Source organism: Gorilla gorilla, chromosome 3, assembly GCF_029281585.2.
Source record: "Gorilla gorilla gorilla isolate KB3781 chromosome 3, NHGRI_mGorGor1-v2.1_pri, whole genome shotgun sequence".
NCBI classification, from domain to species: domain Eukaryota; kingdom Metazoa; phylum Chordata; class Mammalia; order Primates; family Hominidae; genus Gorilla; species Gorilla gorilla.
Genome location: NC_073227.2, coordinates 90,130,445 through 90,155,429, shown reverse-complemented (window position 1 = coordinate 90,155,429; position 24,985 = coordinate 90,130,445). Strand labels below are relative to the sequence as shown.

The 24,985-nt window shown below is 33.0% G+C and overlaps 1 protein-coding gene across 2 annotated transcripts; it reads right to left on the bottom strand.

Annotated features, from left to right (window-relative positions):
* Nucleotides 1-4,324: 4,324 nt before the first annotated feature.
* On the bottom strand, nucleotides 4,325-19,746 carry CSN1S1 (casein alpha s1). 2 transcript variants are annotated; one of them, XM_004038761.4, is made up of 16 exons: nucleotides 19,697-19,746; nucleotides 18,209-18,271; nucleotides 16,570-16,602; nucleotides 16,104-16,124; nucleotides 14,868-14,891; nucleotides 14,349-14,372; nucleotides 14,221-14,262; nucleotides 13,691-13,714; nucleotides 13,010-13,033; nucleotides 11,743-11,775; nucleotides 10,906-10,929; nucleotides 9,889-9,930; nucleotides 8,887-8,904; nucleotides 8,373-8,414; nucleotides 5,903-6,057; nucleotides 4,325-4,699 (listed from the first exon to the last, which is right to left on the bottom strand). In XM_004038761.4, coding segments are annotated over exons 2-16 (558 nt in total). In that variant the 5' UTR covers nucleotides 18,260-18,271; nucleotides 19,697-19,746; the 3' UTR covers nucleotides 4,325-4,698. The 2 variants fall into 2 exon arrangements, with proteins under 2 accessions (XP_004038809.3, XP_063561187.1); XM_063705117.1 differs by lacking the exon at nucleotides 10,906-10,929 and having other exon boundaries at nucleotides 14,221-14,259.
* Nucleotides 19,747-24,985: the final 5,239 nt, after the last annotated feature.

Genomic DNA, 24,985 nt, shown 5'->3' with positions numbered 1-24,985 from the left:
TAGTTTATGGCACTTTGTTACAACAGCCCTAGGAAACTAATATAAGAAAGCATCAAGATTTTGGTTAGATTTTGTTAAAAAAACTGGGGAAATCTTGGCTCAAATTATTTAACAAATGAAGAACCAGAAAATATTAGCTTTACTGAAATTATTGAAAGCAACTTTTGCAAATGGGAAGACATTGAAATATATTCTTCAAGAGAGAAATTTTTAAAATAATAAAAGCTCAAATCATGTACCAAATTTAATTTGAAATTTTGCAATTGCAATTTGGTGTATCTTAACATGAAGAATAAAGAGTTTAATGATTCTCAGCTAAATAAGTGAACCTATAATTCAAGCCAGGGTTATCATGGAACCACAGTCCCTTATCCAAAGGAAGGGGCCCTTCCTATAAGCAGAACCAACTAGCATTGCTCTACTGATGCATGAACACTCAGAGAAGCTGCAATGTGATCACTTCCTTTGGGTTTAGGTTCTGAATAACTGTCGAGTCTCAAGATGTGGGCAAGCCATCTTTTCAATCACATGAACATAGCCTGCAAATTAAGTCAGTACAGAAAAGAGTAATAATGAGAGATGAACAAAAGACTTAATGCCCATCTTCAAGCTCTTAAATACAACTGTATTTCACTCTTGCAATTTTGTATGACATAAATTTAAAAATTCCTTTCTTGTTTTTGTCAATTTGAGATAAAGTTTTTTTCTGTCACTTGGTACTATGAGAGCCCTGACAAAATCAAATCCAATTCCTGTATGCCATGTTTCTATGCTAGTAGATCTTTCATTGCTTATAGCTATAGAACTTAAATTTTTGAAAAAAAAGTCTGAGACCGAGATTTTGAATTACACAATTAATGTTATAGTCAGTTTGCACTGCCATAACAAAATAACATAATAAACTGGATGGCTTAAACAACAGAAATTTGTTTCTGATAGTTCTGGAGGTTGGAAAGTCCAAGATCAGGGCACTGGTAGATTCAGTATCTGGTGAGGGTCCTTTTCCTGGTATGCAGACAGTCACCTTCTTGCTGAATCCATCTCTGTGGTGTCTCTTATAAAGGCACTAATTCCATTCAGAGGGGCTCCACCACCATGACCTAATTAATTACCTCCCCAAAGCTTTGCCTCTAGATACCATCACATTAGGGATTAGGTCTTAAACATATGAATGTAGAGGGGGGCACAGACATTCAGTAATAATGATTAAAATAACACAGGAATTCAAAATTAGGAAAGTAGAACCCCAATTTCTGAGTATAATATATTGAAATAGATGGAAAAATTAGTGAACCCATCACTCCAAAATGTTCATGAAATTCTTCCCACTGCACCTGTTTTTCATGATGAAATAATACATTTTTTGTTTATCTTCATTAATGGTTACCTTAATTTCCCATTCTTTATTGTTGCTTCACCATAACAAAGATTCAAATTTAATGTTGACTGGAAATACAAATTAAAAACAACCAATCAACCAAGCAAACAAAAACCTAGAAAAGGCTTCCTTTAATGTATAGCAGAGTATATGACTGGTATCTTAGGATCCGAATATGGCCAGTGAACTTTGGTTCATTGAGGAAAAGAGGACTGCACATTGCATATTTTAAAAATTGACAACATTTAAACCAGGAGATTTTATACATGAATCCACATTTCTAGTTTTTTTTCTATAAGTCCCAATATCAGGTCACACTTGGATTTTGTATTCCTGAATGGCAACAATGGATTTGAAAGAACAGTGGAAGGGGGAGGCATGCAATCTTCAGTTCATGTTTTTTTCACAACCATTATCTAACTCGTGTGAAATAAGTCAGTACAAGAGAGTTTTTAGCTGTAGTGAAAACAGAAACATTCAGAAACATCTATAGATAGGTATTTTAATTCTAATTACACATCCGTGTGTTTACAGACACAGCATAGATGATTATCATTTCACCTATTCACCCTGAATAAATTTTAAAAGATATTCTTAAATACTTTTATTTTCTACCCAAGTGTAGTTGACTAAAAACTCTAATGAGAGGCACACAGAAATTGAAATTGCCTTTTTGAGTTAGGGAAAGTGGAAACAGCTAAGCTTGGTTTCAAACCAAGATGGTAACAGGTAAACTTCTAAACCAAAGTGGTAGTTAAAATTTTAGAGATAAATAATTATTTCATGAGAAATGGTTAAACCAGAAGTGATTTCTGTTTGAGGCTAATGATCATATCTCCAGGAAAAAAATTAATGACAGTAACACTGGGGTGATTTTTGATATAAACATATAAATATATTCATGACTGGTGAACAGAATTCTGGCTCAAGCTGTATCAAAAAAAGTAATGACCCTTCTAACCTCCCAGTTTCTAAATAAGAAGAAGTTTATGAATTCATATTCCTTGAATGAAGAGAAAAATCAAAGATCTACAGGAAGGATCCTATTATAACATCATGTATCTAATCCTGGTCCTTACATGAGCCTATAAGTTTTGGATATTTATTTGAAGAAAGGGAACTATCTGATCTTCTTACAGATACTTGAATCCATGCTCTATCTTATTACAAATTCCTTGGAATGAATAATGTCTCGATGATCTGGTCTTCATGTGGGGATTTCTTTAAGCCAGGTAATAGATGGTGTTGCCAACAGAGTTTGCCTCCTTTGTCGCCCGGTGACAGACTAAGCCATTCATGGTAAGTTCCCAGTTTAAAGACTACAGTTTATTTTTATTTTTATTTATTGATTGATTGATTTATTGAGATAGATTTTCACTCTTATTGCCCAGACTGGAGTGCAATGGCGTGATCTTGGCTTACTGCAAACTGTGTATCCTGGGTTCAAGCGATTCTCCTTCCTCATCCTCCCAACTACCTGAGATTACAGGCACCTACCACCACACCCAGCTAATTTTTGTGTTTTTAGTAGAGATGGGGTTTCCCCATTTTAGCCAGGCTGCCTCGGTCTCCCAAACTGCTGGGATTACAGGTGTGAGCTACTGTGCCCGGCCCTAGTGTATAGTTTAAATACATATAAAGTGAACTAATCCCTGTATTGCCTCACTGCTGTATGCAGTAAGGAGGTCAAAAAAGACTGACTAGAAATCATTATCATGTCTCTTTCTATAATAAAAGAATAAATCAAAAGCAGTACTGATTCATGGCATTTGAAAATGCCATGAATGTTAAAGACTAAAATAATGCAGTGTGATGAATCATATTACAATATTATTCTGTTTTCTTATTTGGCCTTTGCAGAGATATATTTTATGAAGATGCAGGAGCCTGCCTCCTCCATTAATTTCCTGCAGGCCCAGTAGTCTCAGTATTTTGACAGGCTTTCTCTGGATCAGAAAACAAGTTGTTTCTCCTTGTACTTCCTAACATAGGGAGAAGGCAGAGGACCCAATGCTAAATTGGTTTCTTTAGATTTTTAAGTCATAAAATATTGGATTTTATACATACATAAAATCACACATACATAAAACAGTGTTCTGAATATTCTATCCATATATATAGAATACATTATCATTTTATATTCTCTCTATATATGTAGTAGGATACTAATGTATATAAATTTGGTAGAATACTGAGCATCTAATGTCTATCTAGATGGTCTAGGCCATGGGGTGAGAAGCTTTTTCACTTGTGTGTTATGATCTGGTGGATCCAATGGGTCATTAAAGGATCATGACAGATTGGTTGGTGTGGCAAGTTTGGAGTAAACCTTGACAGGTAAATCTCACCTGGGGCTTTGAAAATATCAGAACAAGTAACTATTTTTACTTAGAGAAATAGCTCCTACTTCAGCTCTGAAGGACACCAGGTTACTGTGTTCCTGAGCTGATCTTTTAATGACTATTATCTATTTCTCCAGCTATAAACTTAGGTATAATCAACCGGATTGGACTCAAACAGGTCCAGATGGCATAAGTAAACTGTATAATCAGGTTGATCAAACTCTAGTGTGCCCACAACTGCCACACTGTTGTTCCTCTCTGCAGCTCTGACAATGTCCTCATGGAAAATGTTCTACAAACCACTGACTATAAATTAAAGATATTGGACAAGTTTACAAATGCCTTTTATGATCTGGCTGCTGGTGCCATCCAGAAGTGAACAGTTCTACAATTCTTCACTAAAATGTGATTGAAATTGTCATAAAAAATTAATGAAAACAAAATGTTACATACATGACACTATTAACAGGATTATGTAAATACTGGTGATGGAATAATGACAGAAAACATGGATTTTAATTTAATGAAAACAAATGTTACATGCAAAGACTCTTAAGATGATTATGTAAATACTGTTGAATGGAATAATGACAGAAAATATGGATTTTGCCTTAAAGTGTAATTTATTGAAAAGAAAAAAGAAAATGTCACTGCACAAAACTATTTTAATTGATGGCACTTACAGAACTGGCAATTCAAAGACTTTTTAAACAAAATGTCCACTAGAAAACTTAGTAAAGACTTTAATACCCTCTGATTAGGTGCCCTCCATATGGCAAGACACAACTGAAATTTAGACAATAAACTCTCTAGGAAAATTTAGCTTAAGAAAAAGAATGATATGCTATTAAGTAGATAACTCAAAAAGAACAATTTCCTTCAATATGGGATTTTACTAATCTAAAACAACAGTTCAGTCTTCAGATAAGATGGTTTTTCTTGAGAGGAGAAATTCAGAGAATGAAATTTTCAATCATATCTGTAAATAGAAATAGAAATATGTGGTGAGTTATATTAAATATTTTTGAAGAAAAGAAAAGCTCTTATGGTAGAACAAGTTTTACTATTTTCTCTTCATATTAGACAAGCTCACAATGTTATTTATGCTTTCCTGTTACTGACATAGCTATCCATTGCTCTTGGTTTTTAAGCTACAAAGACATTTTTATTACTAAATTGTATTTTGTTTTGTGGTATTACTGAAGATATGGCAATGCAATTAGAATAAAAGGCTTTCACATAGGTTAAAATTTGGTCATTTTCCTTGGTTTAATGTATTAGAAAGGAAGTTTCCACCACTGGAAAAGGAAACACACACACACACACACACACACACACACATAATTAGAAGCTCCAATGTAGTGGTGGAAATAATTAAACTTACAGACCTTTTTAAGTGGTGTTGACAGACTAACACTTTATTTCTCTATGTGACTTGTTAAGGATGTCTATTTTTCCATAAAAAATAAGATCAATGGTTAGATACATAATTTCCAAACTTACCAAGGGCCCTAACTGTGGAGTTCCTTGAGAATTTACTTAATTCTTCTGAAATAATGAAAATTGTTAAAATCATGTGATTAAAGGAAGTCATTAATAAAGATTTGCTAAATCAAGAAAAAATGGACTTCCACCTATTCAGTGTTTATTTTGCCCACAATATACTTAACAAAGATTACTATATTTGATCACCCTCAGGATTATAATAAATAAGGATTATTATAAAATTTCAAGTAAGCAAAAAGGTTAGGATTTGAATTTAGGACTACTGAACACCAAAATATGTGCTATATTACCTACCCAGTGTTTTTATACTTATCATAGGTATAACCAGAAGGAAGTCATTTAAAGATTAGTAAAAGCGCAAAAAGGATATTGTTGAATTACATGTCAGAAGTCTTTATATTTTTAACTTGAAAAGAAGTTATTTTCCACGCTCATTAGAATAAATATCACTTATAGAATAGATAATACTGTTCCACATGTTACTAAGAAATTGATAATATTAGCCACAGGTTCCACAAAATATTATCAATTTTCCATCTCAGAACATATTAGTCCTTTGCAGTAGGCATTGATTTGCCATGTTTAATCTAAATCTGTTCTTATGGTATCCTCTCCAAGCTATTCTGTTTCATTCCTTTGGTAGAACATCAAGATGTAGTAATTTAAATGAACTTACCACCACTGTAGCATGACGTTATTTTTTTCATAATTTTCATGAGCAGTGGGATTGGAGACGTCGGAAAACGGTGGGAAAGGAACATACTGCATAATTTGTGGATAGTACCAAACAGCATAGGGGTAGGCAGCAAGTTGGTTGAGCTGCTGGAAAGGCTAGAGGGAAAAACATTTGAAAAGCAACAGTGTATGAGCAATTGCTTTTTTCAGTCCCTGAAAAATATCAATACATTTCATTCATTTCCAAGATGCCTGTTAGCATGATAAAAAATGATTACTCTGTGAGGGAAAAGAATAAATCAAAATCTTCTATGGTGAACCACGTTGAAGAAACTTTCAGAAGGTGCTCTTTTAAGACATCTGAGGGGCAATGAATAAATCACTTTTTTAAGGACATTATTTAAAACTGAACTCCAAGAACCCCCATTACTCACAGGTCCACTTATCAGAGCCCAGAAGAGAGTAGTAGCATACATTTCATTATTATTTACGTTATAAACTCAAGGGTATTTTTGCCATTTAGATCTATAATTTTCCTTAAAGCCACTGGGGTCAAAGTACAGGCGCCGCACCCGGGGTCAACATAGGTGGACCAGAACAGAAAAAAATGCCAGGAACAGAAAAAAATAATAATTCTTTAATTCCTAGGCCAGTGTTCTTTTCACTAGAGTTTTGGGGCCAAAACTATTTTCCTTTCTATAATTTTGGAATAGTTCCTTCTGTTGATTCACAATGAGATTACACTTAATTTTTTCTGTGTACTAATAATTGCATTGTACATAGAAACAGTTGCATATAATTCTCTACATATTCAGGTGGAAGTTCTTTGCTGGAATTAGGAAAAACTTTAAAAGCATTTAAAATTTTGCTGTGGACACCTGCCTATGTAAAGATTAAAACAAATATAAAATCTGGAATTTTTTAAGATAAAATAAGGTAACTACCTCAAGATAGAACTGGCCCTGTTCTTAATAGAGAGACCTAGAGAGAGAGAGACAGAGAGAGAGAGAGAGAGAGAGAGAGAGAGACAGACAGACAGACAGAAAGAAAGAAAGAAGTTTCTATGATTTGAATGTGTTTCCCAAAGATCATATGTTGGAAACTTAACATGCAATACAACAGTGATGAGAAGTGGGACTTTGAAGAACTGATTAGTTCACAAGGGCTCTGCTCTCACAAATTAATTAATGCTATTATCATAGGAGTGGGCTTACTGTTGCAAGGGTGAGTTTGTTTTGACTGAGTTTGACCCTCTCTTGTGTATTCTTTTTTGCTCTTCCACCATGGGATGATGCAACAAGAAGGCCCTAGCTTGACAGATGTTGGCCTCTCAATCTTGGACTTACAGCCTCCACAACTGTTAACCAAATAAATTTCTGTTCATTATAAATTACTCAGTCTGTGGTATTCTGCTATAGCAGCACAAAACAAACTAAGGCACTAGTTTAGTAATTTACATCCAACTGAACATGAGGATAAGTCAAATTATTGCTACTCCAAACCCTCATTAATATGAAAAATGCATATATAGTTGTCACACTCTTTTTTAAAATAATTACATTGAAGTAATAGGTCATGCCTGTAATCCCAGCACTTTGGGAGGCCAAGGCGAGCGGATCACTTGAGGTCAGGAGTTTGAGACCAACCTGGCCAACATGGTGAAAACCTGTCTCTACTAAAACTACAAAAATTAGCTGGGCATCGTGATGCTTGCCGGTAATCCCACCTACTTTGGGATGCTAAGGTATGAGCATCACTAGAACCCGGGAGGCAGAGGTTGCAGGGACGTGAGATTGTGCCACTGCACTCCAGCTCAGCAACAGTGTGAGAATCTGTCTAATAATAATAATAATAATAATAATAATAATAATAATAATATCCACATGGAAAATTAAGACCAAGTAATTCTTTGGGGCTCAAATGAAGAGAATACTTGCCTTTATTTTCTTTTTACTTTAGCCAGTGACAGTGATTACAGAATTTCAGAAAAAAAAATTCAGGGTAAAATTTGATGTACTGTGAGGAACTAAAAGTTTCTTTCTCTAGTTGCATTCATACGAAGGATGTTCCATGGCTTTCTTTACATGGTTTATTTTTTTTTAATTAGCATGTTGTACATAAATTGAATCATTAATGGACAAGAGACACTGAATTAAACATACAGTTATTATCTTTAAATGTGAAGACACAATATGTCACTGTAAACATCAAGACATGGGAGTTTTGGAGGAGGAAATAAATTGATAGACACATATTGTTTTTCTCCACAAATGAGAAACCAAAGGTCCAAGAGAATACACAATGTGCTCAAGGTCATATGCTTAGAAGTTGTCAGAACTGAGATTTAAGTTGGGAGTGAGAAATGTTTGAGAAGAAAAAAATCTCTTCAAGAGTAGGGGGCTATTTAAGAGCAAACATATTTAAGCTTAACAAAATATTATCGTTTTGTAATATATTAAGCAAAATATTACCACTTGGACATGGCTGTTTTCATTCATTCTGCGAATTTGCTCCTGCATAAAAGGAAACACATTCTAAATTACTTAGACATCTTCTGGTACAACACATTTATCTTACATTGCACCAGAAGTATACATAACATCATTCATGAAATTTAGAATAGACTGTATTCTATGCCACAATTAGCAAAAAATGTCAAAACGCTTTTTATTTTCTAATGTCAGAAAAAAATTTTAGCTAAAGGCTAAGCTCACTATAGTTTGGAAAAATAAACAATTAGTAAGGTTCATACTCTGAGGAAAAATAATAACCTACCATTTCTCTAGGACTACATATTTTTCTATTTATGGCTATTTATTAATTATTTAAATTTTATCTTTTGTGACTTTTAAGTAAAATATTATCAGATAGTGTTGGTAGAACACTCTCTCAGAATATATTTATGTTAAAAGAGAAGCATGCATTATAAAAACATAACACATGAAGGAAATACTAAAATATTTTAGATTTAATAAATAATCTCACCTGGGCATGGACAGCTTGCTAGGGAGGAGAAAACATTCTGTTTTAGTATTTTCATTTTATTTACTCATTAATAAGAAACATTTGCTGGGTACCTTCATTTGTTCAGGGACAATGTTAAATACTGGAGATACCACTGTAAGATACTACAAAATCTCTCAGGAGGACAAGTAGGTTCTAACAGTTGTGGAGGTTACAGACTAGCCATATCATATCTATGGTACTAAAATATATTATTCAGGTAATTTTCTAGATCAATAATGATGAATTCTATTGGGGTACTGATGTGTTTAAATTTATTTGGATACTATTTTAAACACAAGTTACCTGAAACTGGAAACAAGAGTAACAATTAGGGTCCATATTAAATTCATTACTGATTTTCATCTTCCTCTATTGATAACGATTAAAAATGCTAGCATGCAATTTTGCTAAACTAAAACCAAGCATTTCCCAAAGCCTTCATTACGTCAAATTTGTTTGTAGTAACTGAAAGGTTTTTATTGTCCTCCCAAAAGAAAGACTTTTATGTTACTCAAAAGGGTCAAAACCAGTGTTAAGCAGATTATGTGAGTTTTGACAGAAGCAAATCTGATGTTTAGCATTCCTGTTTCCTTTCCCAGAATCTATCCTGTTTCCTTAAATGGAAAGTTTATTTGACATATCTGTGATTTCACAGGTAAGCATATTTGTGAAATTCTCAACCAGGACATAATGTATCATCAGGGAGGTTAAAAGTGGATTTGCAGTAGAATGTAGTCACTTTCTCCCTGGTTAGTAAGTACGGATAATATATAGAACTTTAGTCCAGGAATAAAGAGAATGAGCATTGCCAGCAAATATGCAGGCAATCATACAAATAACTTGCCGATTATTGGTCAAGGCTAGAATAAATAATTTCTTAAAAAAAACAAATATATTTAGAAATGGCCCCAATTTAAAATTTAATATGTTTTTTATTCTATAGTAGAATATGATTTTGTATTATAATGAATAAAATATTACCAGCTGAAGTTGGTTGTATTCGTTCAGTCTACAAAACTGTTCCTATTTAAAAAGAAAAATATTCTCAATTGCTTGGATGTCATTCAGTCCAACCCCATCATTTTCATATGATGAAACAAGAATCTTACAATGCTCTTTCCCAAGGGTAGAGAATGAGGAACTATTACACCTGAGTGCCATTTCTACCCCAAATAATTTGGACCTCTTCCATTATTCCCTTTTAAAAACATTTTAAAAAGCAACTTCTTGAATTTAAATTATAATTCTGTCTGATATAAATTAGTACAGCCAATTTTAGTTACAATATATCAGAATTATTAAGAAAGTTAAAACTGTTTTTTGTTTTCTGACTGTGAAGATTTAACTTTGGCCAAATTAGATTAGAATATTAAATGGACAGGGAAAAATAATTTTTCAAATGCTATCCAACATTTATTGACAGTTTGCTCTGTGTCATGGATTACATTAATTGCTTTACATCATCTAATATTTATTATTATTGCCATTTTAGGATTTAGTTATAGACTTATACTGGGAAAGTGAACGGTTCAACATCACATATGTGTAAAAGGTAGAGCTATGAGTTGAACTCAATTGTAACCAGATCTATAGACTGCCACTTAAATACTGTTATGTAGATTCAAAAGGAGACTATAAATTACAAATATTCAACTGAAACTGTGAATTAGATACCTGGGATAAAAAAAGTCGCTAGTTTTATTTTTAGAGGGGGAATAAGAAAACATCTAGATCCCATCAGACTAGTTACAATAAAGTCTAGCAGATATTGAAAAGGATAGATAATTTATTAATACAACATTCTCACTCATTCCTTGGTATACTTATTTGCCTTTGATAAATCTTTAATGCCACTTTTCCAGATGGCATTGGTATAGCATGTCTTCCCTTGGTGTATGTGTGTGTGTGTGTGTGTGTGTGTGTGTGTGTGAAAGTAAGTGCATTTTAATTTATCCTGGAAAATATTAATATATTTTAAATTTAACAAATATGTCTTACCGCACACTGACTGAGAGAAATTTCCTTTAAAAAAAATTAAAACATGCATAGTTTTAATTTCACAACATTAATTTACATTTAAAGTTAAAATATGAATCAACAAAACTATTACTAAATAATTGCAGTAAATTGATTTTAGTGATAAATTCCCAAAAAACTGAGACAAGATTAATAATTTGAACCACATATTATAATCACATTGCTTTTCCTTTTCTCACTGCTTTAACCACTACATTGCTCCGAATGCTGGGGGTGGATGTGAAGTAATGATTTTTATTCAATTAACAGAAACCCCACTTAACTGAGTTGGTTTTATTTTGGTAACTTGCATGAAGGTCTTCTTCCAAAGTCAAAGGAAAAACCGCACCACTTTTTTTGTAGGCTGACTTTTTTTCTTAAGATTAACACAGGGCAAAGGGTGGAGAGTAGCTAGAGGAGCCCAGTGTCTGATTAATCTAGAATTGGTTAAATTCTAAATGGTTTATGAAATGTTTACTTCATGGGTTTACAAGCATGGTAATTGTTAGAATTTTTAATGATAAGATTGAGTTTTAACAAAATCTGTGAAGGACAAAGTAATTGGTTAAAAAAATAATTTGGACATCACAGATGGCCAGATAAGATTGTTTGCCCAGAAATAATTTTGTCAATTTGTCTCTGACAAACAATTACTTTCTTACTTCTTTTGGATAGCTACTCACATACTAAAACTAGAATAGTGCCACATATACACTGCCTTGTACAATGAGACTTTAAGGGATATGTAATCCTCACGGTACAAGTTTTCATAATTTTTTAAATTAGTTGGGACACAGAAATAATATCAAAATTATTTACCTCACTCGATGAACTGATGCTGGATTCCGTCTTCTAAAAGAAAGAAATCTAGTGTTAATTATCCCCTGGGATTTTTAGAATTTGAAGGAAACTAGTTCCATGTCATCATGGTGAAATGCTTACCATGGTAACATTATAACTGAATAACAATTGTTTTTAATTTAGGAAAACAAACACAATTTTATCATCGAGTAGAATGCAAAATTTACATAGATTTTTGTGACAAAAATGAAACCTCTAAGAAAGAACCATATTTAGCTGGGTACCCAGAACCCTGGGTTAAACATCTATTCTCATCTGTCCTTGGGGCTTCTTTGATGTGAATAAAATGGAAACATTAAATACAATGCACAATCTTAAGATGAAATTAAAATTACATTAGCTTTTAAAATATTTACTTTGAAATATTTACTTTTTCTTCAAAGTCGTTTATGTTTATATTTATATATACATAAAATTTTACTTCCCAAATACATACATATTTTAACAGATTAATTTTAATATTCAACAGACTTTATCTCTGGGGATGGTTGATTAACCATATGTAATAAGTCAGCATTTAAAAAAATATATTTGTAGAGTAGGTAGTATAGCTCACTGATCCTAGGTAATTGCTGCCATAGATTCTTTCTGCCCAAGGAGAGGGAGAGGGGCGTGGGTTGACAAACTATTAAGTTGGTGCAAAAGTAATTGAGGTTTTTGCCATTACGCTGTAAAAACTGCAATTACTTTTGCACCAACCTAATAGTATTGCCATTATTTTAATGGTAAAAAGCACAATAACTTTTGCACCAACCTATACCTGTTGGGTAGTATGCTCACTACCTGTGTCTAACATACTCATGTAAAAATCTTACATACATGGACTTGTATCTAAAATAAAAAAGTAATCTCATGCCCTGGGATGTCAGAGTCAGCGTTCTGTGGGACTCTCATTTTAAACATCCATGCACCTTTTGTTTTTATTTTATGTTTTAATGAATAAGCAATCTTTTTACTAATTATTATTTAAATGGCTTAAATTCCGTCTTCCAATTTCAACTTTATCTAGCACAACATTGTACATTCTTGAGTATAATATTCCTGTTTGAGAAGTTCAATAAGTTAAAATTAGAATAGGATTAATTTAAAATTAAAATGTTAACATTTTAAAATTCAGTTTCTTATTTTGCTTAGTTTCAGAAGACAGTCTTTTTAAAATGAAGCATGCTGCATATACTATGTTTGATACGAAAGTGTAGAGTTCACTAGAATGGATGGGTCTTACCTCAGGCTCTGCCATAACACAGTTCTTAAGAAAGAAAAGATAATCAATTTCATTTTTCATGACAAATAGTCAAATACAAAAGTAGTGATTACCAAATAAAATGGATGTCAAAGAAAATAGAAAACTGAGACAATATAAAAGTAATAAGAAAAACTAAAAAAACTGCCTACTTTATCTCTGAGCTAAATGAATCTGCATTTTGAAGTTTAAATAAAACATTTTGGATTCTTCTATACTGTAGTAAATCAGCGAAAACAAGTTTACATTTTCCTTTATCCAGCATGACTTTTTGTTTTCCCTCTTTTAAAACTTGGCTTCTGGACTCTGAGCAGGACACTGCACTGAAGCTCATGCAGTAAATACAACTGGACTAAAGGAGAGCACTGATTCAATGGTGTGTAAATACCTAAGCAAAAGAACTTGCTCCATCTAATCTAGTATGTTTTGCTCAGTTTTCACTACAGCAATACAGAGATCAGTGACATTGTCCATAGAATTTAAATTTAAAATATTTGTGTTGGTTTGGTTATTCTGGCCAACGTATGATACAGTATATCTTTTCTTTCTTTGAATTAGAGTTATCTGCCACAGTTTTTATTTAAAATAATAATTTATTTTGGGAAACATGTATTGTTTCTTTTCCTCATATTGGTTTAATAATTTTAAAACAAAGGGTCTTACCTGAATAGACTCATTCCTAGTATCCTGCCAAGACAGTCAATCAGTCAGGTATGAAAGATTGTTAAGAAGATATATATTTTATCTCATAAAGTTTGAGCACCTGCTCTCTCAATACCAATTCTACTAGAAAACTAGTAGACAATTCAAATCAAAGATGTTATGGTTAAAGAAAATAATTGGGTATGACTATGTAAATATTCTTGAGCCAGATATTGTATTACTTCATATAATACCCTTGATAAAGCATTCCTTTAATTTTGGTGATAAATGTGAATATATAATTGCATTTATTTGTTATTTCATTCATTCACACTAATGCCTTGTTTCATCACAGTTGCACAATTAAGTCAATGAAATCATTTTCTTCAGAATTCTCAGCAGACTCCATTAGTCACTACAATTGTATGAGTGAAAAGTTCAAGGAAAGGACAAAACCATAGAAAAATGCTTTTTTTTCCTAAATGAAAACTTTTTTTTCCACTACAAGAATATATACTTTTGCCATACTCTTTCAAGAAAAACTTTGGTACCTTGATTTCATCAGTCTGTTTTTCTCTCAGAATGTTTCTCTGCTAAAATCAATAAAGTGTACCTTGTAAAACATGTTTTCATGAAAACAAACTTTTAACATAATTTAAATTTCATTGATGTTTCTTACCCTGTTCATACCATTGATGTATTCCTTAGGGATAAAAAAGAAAACATAAACAATATTAGTGAAACAAGACATACATGAGTGGAAATCTATGAGAAACTGTACTTCACATCGTGCTGATACAAATTTAAAAATAAATCCATTTTTCCTGAATGCTTATTATATGATTTCTAACCTTAAGTGGTCTTTCTCACTACACCATTAAGTCAATCAAATCAGTAGTCTTCAGAATTCTCAGCAGAATTCATTAGTGCTGATACAAATTTAAAAATAAATTTATTTTTCACAAATGAACTAATATTCCTTATTGTATCATTTCTAACCTTTAAATGGTGTTTCCCTACACTTTCTTTGTGTAAGGCTAGTATGTAAATGTGCATTTAACAATATTTTTAAGTTTGTTCCAGTCAAATTTGTTATTTTTGACTTTCACTTTGTTTTAGGCACTGTGCTGAGTCTCCTGATCTTAACACTTACTTCTCTTTGTTAATTGCATGGTAAATTCTGTGGAGTCATTCTTACCTCTCTTGATTCTAATGGTATAGGCTACAAAAAAAAAAGTTATGTTAAAATTCATTCATAGTTGAGTTATCTATGAAATCATTTAGATAATGTCCTTGAATTAAAATGTGATGTTCTTCTATTCAACAATTAAGTCAAAAAATTATAGAGAATATGACACATATGTATTATTTATAGTTAAGAGCATTCTATTATAGGGAGTGAGGAAATTGTAAACCTCTACATACGTCATGGAAAGGAGAGCAGAGTGTTTTGGAGAGGCAAACGTTTAGGTACAAATTAAAATATAAGGCAGCTCTTTAACATATGCATATCTTGTTTTTATATTCTTTCTGGGTGTTTGGATGACTGAATGAAGGGAAGGGTTGATTAACTTAGGTTAAACAACAACAAAAAAAAAAACACTTTTTTTAAGGCAATTTCTTGCTCTGTTGCCCTTGTGCTATCACGACTCATTGCAGCTTTAACCTCCCATGCTCAAGTGACCCTCACACCTCAGCTTCCCAAATAGCTGGGACCACAAGTGCATGCCACCATATCCAACTATTTTTTTTTTTTCAAAATTTTTTTTGTAGAGACGGGATTTGGTTATGTTGCTTAGGCTCATCTCGAATTCCTGGGCTCAAGCAATCCTCCTGCCTCAGCCTCCCAAAGTGTTGGGATTACAGGTGTGAGCCACGGCACCCAGTGAAAAAAACATTTTTATAAACAAAAATTAAATAATTTTTCCCAGAAAAGTATGTTTCTTCTTTTAAGAATAAGTGGATAACACTTACCAGAAGAAGCCTGAGAAACTTTCCTTCTTTGATAATTTCTTATTGAAATTAAATTGTGAATTATAAAAATAATAAAACCACCAAAAAACCACATTATTCTCATTTGAACACAAATGCTCCATTTAATTCGGTAAAACAACAGATTTCTTAGGTAGAAGAACAAATAATTAGTTTTAGTTTTATGATCTAATTCTACAATCTAAAGAACACCTACACCTTAATTAGTTCCTTCTTCACCAGGCCAGTAAATTTAATAAGTCTATGCTTACCAAAATGGCTAAGAAGTAGAGTAGGAATTTCATCAAAACAGAATTTAGAGAGCAATCCAGGCACTTGAGTTGTTGGATGCATTTGAAGGGAAATAAAAATTGTAAAGAAGAAGACATTCAACATGCATGACAGCTAACTGAAAGAAAGCAAAAGGAAGAGAGAATCCTGACTCCCCATAAACAGAGCTTACCTCACTGCTATCTGATGGATTCTGTAAAAAATAATAATTTTTAAATGGTATTATTCCAATTGCAGGACAGAATGTAGGATTAGTTGTGCTCATAGAAAGTTGTGGTAGAGGTAACTAATTCAAGATTCAACATATCAAATGAGGCCAAACTGTAAATCACATGCTTGAATATGTGTAACATTGAAAAAAGCAAGAATACATTAAAATAAACATGTTAACACATTCTGTTTAATTAACTATTTCTCTGGAATAGAAATAAGATTTTTATTAACATAAATGTTTATCTAAGTCAGTGTGCCGTCCTCTAAGTTTTGTGAGAGCCAATACCATCTGACAGTGCTTGAACTAAAGAAATGATGCGTCAGCAAAAGTGAAGCAGGCTGTTTCATAGAGAAGGGAAGAGCACATTTGGAGTTTGTGCTTCACAATTAGAGTGAGTTCTTGGAATGCAGAATAGAATATTTACCTGAAGGCGTTCTGGGTATCTAAGAGGAAGTTTCTGTGAAAAACAATGCAAGAATTGTAAAACAAAAAGTAACAAAATGACAATAACAATATAATAATAAACATATAATACGATGATTTTTGACACTGCCATTTTCAAAAGGTATGTGTTTTAATAGCAGTATTTGTCAGAGACCAAGTTTCTCTGGGACTACAGGGGAAAAAAAAGAAATCATAATTATTTTTAGACAAATATCAAAGGAAAATAATCATTTCCTTTCTTTAGATTATGGCTGGTAGTTGAGAAAACTATGTAAAACGTCTTTAAAAAAGTAAAAATTCTGGGTTAGTTTGAATCCAGAATAACAAACAATTTATTTAGTTTTCTGAACTATATATATTACACCATAGCTCTAAAGATGATTTTAAACTAGTATAAAAAATGTTGGGCAAAATATAATTTCCTAATTCAAACGTTTTCTGGGTTTCATTTTTATCATCACTTAAATTATATGAAAATTGATCTCAATCTGCATTTTGAGTGTGGAGACAAGACTTTACGTTAAACAGTGACATAAACAAATAAAGAACCCTATTGTTTGCTTTGGAATAAAAGTGTAACATCTATTTTCTGGGCTGTTTTTCCCCACTTCCTGGTAGAATGACAAGATAAGAACTGCTCAGACAGTTCATTCCTGAGGAAGTTTTATCATTGTTTTGGTAACTTGCAAGCAGAGATTTCTTTCTATTGATGCTTAGTTTATAGCATAAACAAAGACTATTGGTTCAGAAGTTGACAATTCCTGATTCTGCACTTTCCAAAGGAGAATTTAGAGAACAAGTCTGTCAGTGTAAATGACAGGCTATATCTGCATTTCATAAATTTTTCTTCTGTATGAGATAATTTCAGTGTCCAAATATCCCTTATCATCCCTCTAAACTGATGTTTTTTCCAGTCAGGTGATTCCTGTTTATTCTTCTCATTCATTAACTACACATAACAGGAGAGAACAGAGAAAACTTTTTGGTTCACATATCTATCTAATTGATATAAACACTCTTTTTGAGAAGAAAGGTAATTTTAATTCACATTATCTAGTTTCATTGTCTTCAGTGACCACAATAAATTGATCACTCAATTAGCTGAATCACCCTAGTTTTCTATCCCTTCTTGGGGGAAGAAAAGTTGACACAAGCCATCTCAAATGAGGGTTTGATTTTGATTCCAAAAGTAGGATACATTGGAACATGTGGCTTTGTGTTATATTTGGTAAAGAAATGTTGGACAACTATTACATTTTTAGAAACATGAGAATTTTGTAGTAGACTCAAGGAACAGGCCTAATCACATTGTTTGTTGCTATTTATTATGTTGTGCATTACCTTATTCTTTTTCTTACTTTTAAATTTTTAGCTCTTTTTTATTGTGGGGTGCTTATAATTCAAGTCAGACATTTTATTCAGAGTTAAGGCTCTCAGTGGACTATGCAATAATGATGAAAATGTGAAGCATTACTGCATTTCTATTGTCAAGACTTCAGGGGCCAATTAGAGATCATCCAGTGCTTTAAGATTATTTCTCTGGGTATCCTATGTTTGATGAAGTGTCAGGTCATTTCTAACAAAAGCCTAAAACTTTCTAAATTCTCTACTGAACTTACAGGCCTGGCAAGAGCAACAGCCACAAGACAGGTGAGAATGAGAAGCCTCATGGTTATCAGAGCCTATGTAAGAGAACAAAAAAGAAAGAGTTAGATATTATTATGTTAAATTTGTTTCCTGAAAAAAATTCTTGATTTTTCAACAAAGGAGCAAATTATGATAAAAATAGGCTGATTTGAGGAGCTGTAATGTGAATTTTTATAAACTTAAGATTTTAAAAACTTTACTACTCAATATCAATGTTTACCATTCTAGTTATTTTTCTTAGTTCTTATATTATTTAGAAATACTAATTTCTTACAAACATTTTTCTTCACTAACACTTTAAAACATAACATTTTGCTCTTAATGTAATAATATGGCTTAGAGAAATAAAGAAGTGCTAATACTGAAATACAATTGAAAAAAGAAAACACTTTTCCTCCTAGATGACAAATCAGATTTTCTAAAGTGGGCAATAAAGTTAAATCCACTGAGAACTGGAATTTAATTTTATTGAAAAGTTTTGAAAACGAGTTTCTCTTTTAAATCTATTTGAGAGCATTCTTTTCTTTTAGAGTCTTCATGAAAAATCCTGTCTGCACGTTATGTAAAAGCTATTGATTTCTTTCAATTTTTAAACAAAGAATCTAGCCATAACTTCGTGTTTTGCTACATTGGAATATTCATGACATAAATATATAAAGATGATTGAATTGGATAGAATCAAAATATTGTCATGTCTTATATTTGATTTCCAGAGTTTCATTAAATTGCAAGAACCCCGAAATATGGACATCCACATGTACTGGGAAAATGGTTTCCAGAGAAATCATTAGAAAAAAAATCAGGTCACAACTGCTATTTGTTCACACCTTAATCAACATACTAATGCTGACATTTATATATATTGCTTCAGTCTACAAATTTTAGAATCTAAATGTGTTAATAAAGAAGGCATATTTTTGAACCCAAATAAATTTACTATTTGTGTCTTTCTGAATATCTAAATTTAATAATCATTACAAAGTAGTCATCTATAGCTAATTATCTATAATAGATATTCACATTGTAGAGTTAATTTTGTTGCCCAAATGACATGAAACAAAAATGGCCTTGAACTATTCTGCTAGAAATGGTTTTTGCTATGGTAATTACAAAAATAAGAAATTATTTGCATAACAACTTCTCATAGAATTAGGTAAAAATAATTTAAATTAGCTTACCCCAAGCCTCTACTGAAATGATGTACCAACTTTAAAATATATTTTAGTTACAAAATTATCAAAAAATGATGTGGTATTTTTATAAAACTGTATTGATTCATCACCTAAATCTCTAAAATGGTATCAGAATTTGCAAAAGGATTTTTAACGTGCCAGAAAATCATAAGAAGTTTTAATATTTGCAAACATATGGAAATGGTACAAATATACTTAGTAAACAGTGGAAGAAAGAGATTAGATAATGTAAAATGATAGCAATTTTGCTGTATGTAAACGCAGTACCTTAAGCCCAAGTCTGGAGAGAAGCAAGCTGTGTTGTTGATTAAGATGATGGCCGATCTCTTTGCTTTACGCTATTTAAATGTGGTAATTAGAAAATGCTAATTTTGTGGTTTCAGTTCAACCAATAGGTTTATTTAAATTCTAAGAATTCTCCCAAATAGGAAACTAACTTTCTGTCCAATTCCTTTCCCAGGAAATTCTGAGAATTTTCAACAGGGAGTGATTCATGCTATGATAACAGATTACACAATAAATAACGTGGCATTATTGCAAATTAAAATACAAAAATTTCCAAATTTATGGCTATTATAAAAACATGATTTTATGTTGAAGGGATAATTTGACAGGAACATATTAATAAAATTCTCTGTATTATCTTTTGAAAAATTCAATTCCTATAATGGAAATCCTGGGGACAAAATAGGGTCTTAGAAACGTTCCAATTTTTATCAGTGTACCAGGCCATTAAAAGAATTCATCATTTATTTACCTTTTAAAATGCAGCTTGTCCTCTATTATTTATTGTGACTAACTGCTTTATGGATTAACTTATACTGTATATGCTCTGATCTTTTTTTCAAAGAAGGATATCCAACTGTCCTATGTATTTTGGTGATATTTAAGCTACAGCAGACAATTTTTTTGTTTGCTTTCTTTTAGGCATATTGGTTGTGATAGTATTTATTTAACAAATTATAACATTGACTAATTAGAAGTAATATTTATTCATTAATTTTAATTTTAAAACATTTTGGAAAAGTATGCCATACCTCTGATTTCCTGTTTTTTAAAAGTAAATAAAGGAAAGAAACGAAAATGCCTCTCTCCTATCCCAGACTCTGTTCCTTTATGTTAACTATCATTATACAATGTAGAAAAATACTATATCCTGAAGAAAATATCTGTAATAGAGAGGGTTTTTAAAAATTGTTGTTGACTGTGACTTTTCTTTTTTACAGGAAAAGAACCATACTATATATTTTAGGAAATAAAAAAATAATAATGATATTTACAGCCTTTTTACAGTCATATGAAAAGGGCATTATTCTGGGTTAACACACATTTCAGACTGGTTAATTTCAGATTGGGGATCAGAAGAGATGTGCTTTTCCATATTAAAGTTCTCTCTAGTTAGTGTCTTCCTTACTGACTACATCACATCAATTTCAACAACTTACTAGTGTTTCCTCTTCACTGTGATTAATTTAAGAAGCTGAGACAAGCATCAGCTGTATTACAGTACCTTGCTTTTGTCTTTTCCCAGAAGTGTACCCAGGAAAACTGATTTATTTTACTCCTAACTCAAAATCAAGCTATACCTACCAACCAAAAAAAAAGGCCAGGACCAGACGGATTCACAGCCGAATTCTACCAGAGGGACGAGGAGGAGTTGGTACCATTCCTTCTGAAACTATTCCAATCAATAGAAAAAGAGGAAATCCTCCCTAACTCATTTTATGAGGCCAGCATCATCCTGATATCAAGGCAGAGACACAACAAAAAAAGAGAATTTTAGACCAATATCCCTGATGAACATCGATGCAAAAATCCTCAATAAAATACTGGCAAACCAAATCCAGCAGCACAGCAAAAAGCTTATCCACCATGATCAAGTGGGCTTCATCCCTGGGATGCAAGGCTGGTTCAACATACAAAAATCAATAAACGTAATACAGCATATAAACAGAACCAAAGACAAAAACCACATGGTTATCTCAAAAGATGCAGAAAAGGCCTTTGACAAAATTCAATAGCCCTTCATGCTAAAAACTCTCAATAAATTGGGTATTGATGGGATGTATCTCAAAATAATAAGGGCTATTTATGACAAACCCACAGCCAATATCACACCTAATGGACAAAAACTGGAAGCATTCCCTTTGAAAACTGTCACAAGACAGGGATGCCCTCTTTCACCACTCCTATTCAACAGTGTCGGAAGTTCTGGCCAGGGCAATCAGGCAGGAGAAGGAAATAAAGGGTATTCAATTAGGAAAAGAGGAAGTCAAATTGTCCCTTTTGCAGATGACATGATTGTATATTTAGAAAACCCCATCATCTCAGCCCAAAATCTCCTTAAGCTGATAAGCAACTTCAGCAAAGTCTCAGGATACAAAATCAATGTACAAAAATCACAAGCATTCTTATACCAATTACAGACAAACAGCCAAATCATGAGTGAACTCCCATTCACAATTGCTTCAAAGAGAATAAAATACCTAGGAATCCAGCTTACAAGGGATGTGAAGGACCTCTTCAAGGAGAACTACAAACCACTGCTCAAGGAAATAAAAGAGGACACGAACAAATGGAAGAACATTCCATGCTCATGGATAGGAAGAATCAATATTGTGAAAATGGCCATAATGCCCAAGGTAATTTATAGGTTTAATGCCATCTCCATCAAGCTACCAATGACTTTCTTCACAGAATTGGAAAAAAAACTACTTTAAAGTTCATATGGAACCAAAAAGGAGCCTGCATTGCCAAGTCAGTCCTAAGCCAAAAGAACAAAGCTGGAGGCATCATACGACCTGACTTCAAACTATACTACAAGGCTACAGTAACCGAAACAGCATAGTACTGGTACCAAAACAGAGATATAGACCAATGGAACAGAACAGAGCCCTCAGAATTAACACCACACATCTACAACCATCTGATCTTTGACAAACCTGACAAAAGCAAGAAATGGGGAAAGGATTCCCTATTTAATAAATGGTGCTGGGAAAACTGGCTAGCCATGTGCAGACAGCTGAAACTGGATCCCTTCCTTACACCTTATACAAAAATTAATTCAAGATGAATTAAATACTTAAATATTAGACCTAAAACCATAAGAACCCTAGAAGAAAACCTAGGCAATACCATTCAGGACATAGGCATGGGCAAGGACTTCATGTCTGAAACACCAAAAGCAATGGCAACAAAAGCCAAAATTGACAAATGGGATCTAATTAAACTAAAGAGCCTCTGCACAGCAAAAAAAACTACCATCAGAGTGAACAGGCAACCTACAGAATGGGAGAAAATTTTTGCAATCTACTCATCTGACAAACGGCTAATATCCAGAATCTACAATGAACTCAAACAAATTTACAAGAAAAAAACAAACAACCCCATCAAAAAGTGGGTGAAGGATATGAACAGACACTTCTCAAAAGAAGACATTTATGCAGCCAACAGACACATGAAAAAATGCTCATCATCACAGGCCATCAGAGAAATGCAAATCAAAACCACAATGAGATACCATCTCACACCAGTTAGAATGGTGATCTTAAAAAGTCAGGAAACAACAGGTGCTGGAGAGAATGTGGAGAAATAGGAATACTTTCACACTGTTGGTGGGACTGTAAACTAGTTCAACCATTGTAGAAGACAGTGTGGTAATTCCTCAAGGATCTAGAACTAGAAATACCATTTGACCCAGCCATCCCATTACTGGGAATATACCCAAAGGATTATAAATCATGCTGCTATAAAGACATGCACACATGTGTTTATTGTGGCACTATTCACTATAGCAAAGACTTGGAACCAACCCAAACGTCCAACAATGATAGACTGGATTAAGGAAATGTGGCACATAGACACCATGGAATACTATGCAGCCATAAAAAACGATGAGTTCATGTCCTTTGTAGGGACATGGATGAAGCTGCAAACCGTCATTCTCAGCAAACTATCGCAAGGACAGAAAACCAAACACCACATGTTCTCACTCATAGGTGGGAACTGAACAATGAGAACACTTGGACACAGGAAGGGGAACATCACACACAGGGGCCTGTCGTGGGGTGGGGGAGGAGGGAGGGATAGCATTAGGAGATGTACCTAATGTACATGATGAGTTAATGGGTGCAGCACACCAACATGGCACATGTATACATATGTGACAAACCTGCAGATAGTGCACATGTACCCTAGAACTTAAAGTATAATAATAAAAAAAAGAAAAAAATCAAGCCATATAAAAATCTACTGTAATTTATGAAAAGAATCTGTATCCTCATTTGTTTATTCATTTATTTACTTATTTATTCAGAAAGATGAAAGTGCTGGACAAAGTATTGCAGACATGAAATTTGAGCAATACAAAATTTCCAGCCTCAAAGTGTGATGGATAATTAACACACAAAAAGTAAAGAATTTTAATTTTTACAAATAGTCCAAAAACAGAGATTTGAACAGGGCCTCTGGAGTATGGAGTACCTGAGGACAACTAAGACTGTGGGCCATACCAGACAAGGCCCCTTAGATGAATTTGATAATAAGAAGCCTTGACATCACAGGGGATCACTTAAACAATGACGAATGTCTAATTTACATCATAAGGCAAACCACCTCTTAGTGAATTTACATAACAGCGCTGGAAATTTTCATGAACTCAAAATCCAGGGTTTTTAAAATCTGTAATGTGGCCAGGCAAGGTGCGTCACGCCTGTCATCTCAGCACTTTGGGAGGCCAAGTTGGAAGGACTGCTTTAGGTCAGGAGTTTGAGACCAGCCTAGGTATCATAGCAAGAACCCATCTCTATTTTAAAATAAATAAATCAATAAATCAATAAATAACCTATAATCCCCTAGGGATAAGGATCAATTCCCTCCTTTGCCTCAATTAGTTATTAATAATTAAAGAAGGTTAAGTCGGTTTTTCTTTTTAAAAAATATATCATTATTATTGTACAATATAACTATCCACTATAATTTGAGAAAACATGATTTTATATGATTATTGCAGATTTGTGCAATCAATGCCCAGTCTGCAAGATTTTTACTGAGGTTTAATGCATTATCTTGCTCATTTTCTGTATGCTTTTATCAGTTAAATTTGGTCAGCTCTAACCATTAAAAAGCATTTGAAGCAGATATTTAGACCATTCGTGGTCAGATGGGAATTTGTCCCATAAGTAAATACAAAATGAAATTATTTTCCGAAAGTCAGTATTTAATTTTCTGTGTAATAGGGTCACATGTAGCTTCAATATGTAATTGATCATCCAACATTCAACACTTCTAGTAATGAGAGGGTCAGCTCTTAATTACTGTAGGACAACACCATAAACCAGGACTATTCCAGGCATACTAGGGCATGGACACTGTAGTCAAATGACACTACTACTTTTGAACATCTAACAGATTCCCTAAACAAGTGAAAGTGGAAATAGATCAGGTAAGTGGCAACTACAGAAAGCTTATTTCTTTTTAGGATTCATACTCATTAGAAAATACATACATACAGGCCAGGCACAGTGGCTCATGCCTGTAATCCCAGCACTTGGGGAG

What these genes read in the sequence shown, in the direction of transcription:
- CSN1S1 (XM_004038761.4), bottom strand. Translation starts at nt 18,259, where the DNA reads ATGAGGCTTCTCATTCTCACCTGTCTTGTGGCTGTTGCTCTTGCCAGG. An exon ending in CTGTTGCTCTTGCCAGGCCT is followed by an intron (nt 16,603 to 18,208) that starts GTAAGTTCAGTA and finishes TGTTTTTCACAG; the next exon opens with AAACTTCCTCTTAGATACCC. An exon ending in GCATCAGTTCATCGAGTGAG is followed by an intron (nt 10,930 to 11,742) that starts GTAAATAATTTT and finishes TTTTTTTTAAAG; the next exon opens with GAAATTTCTCTCAGTCAGTG.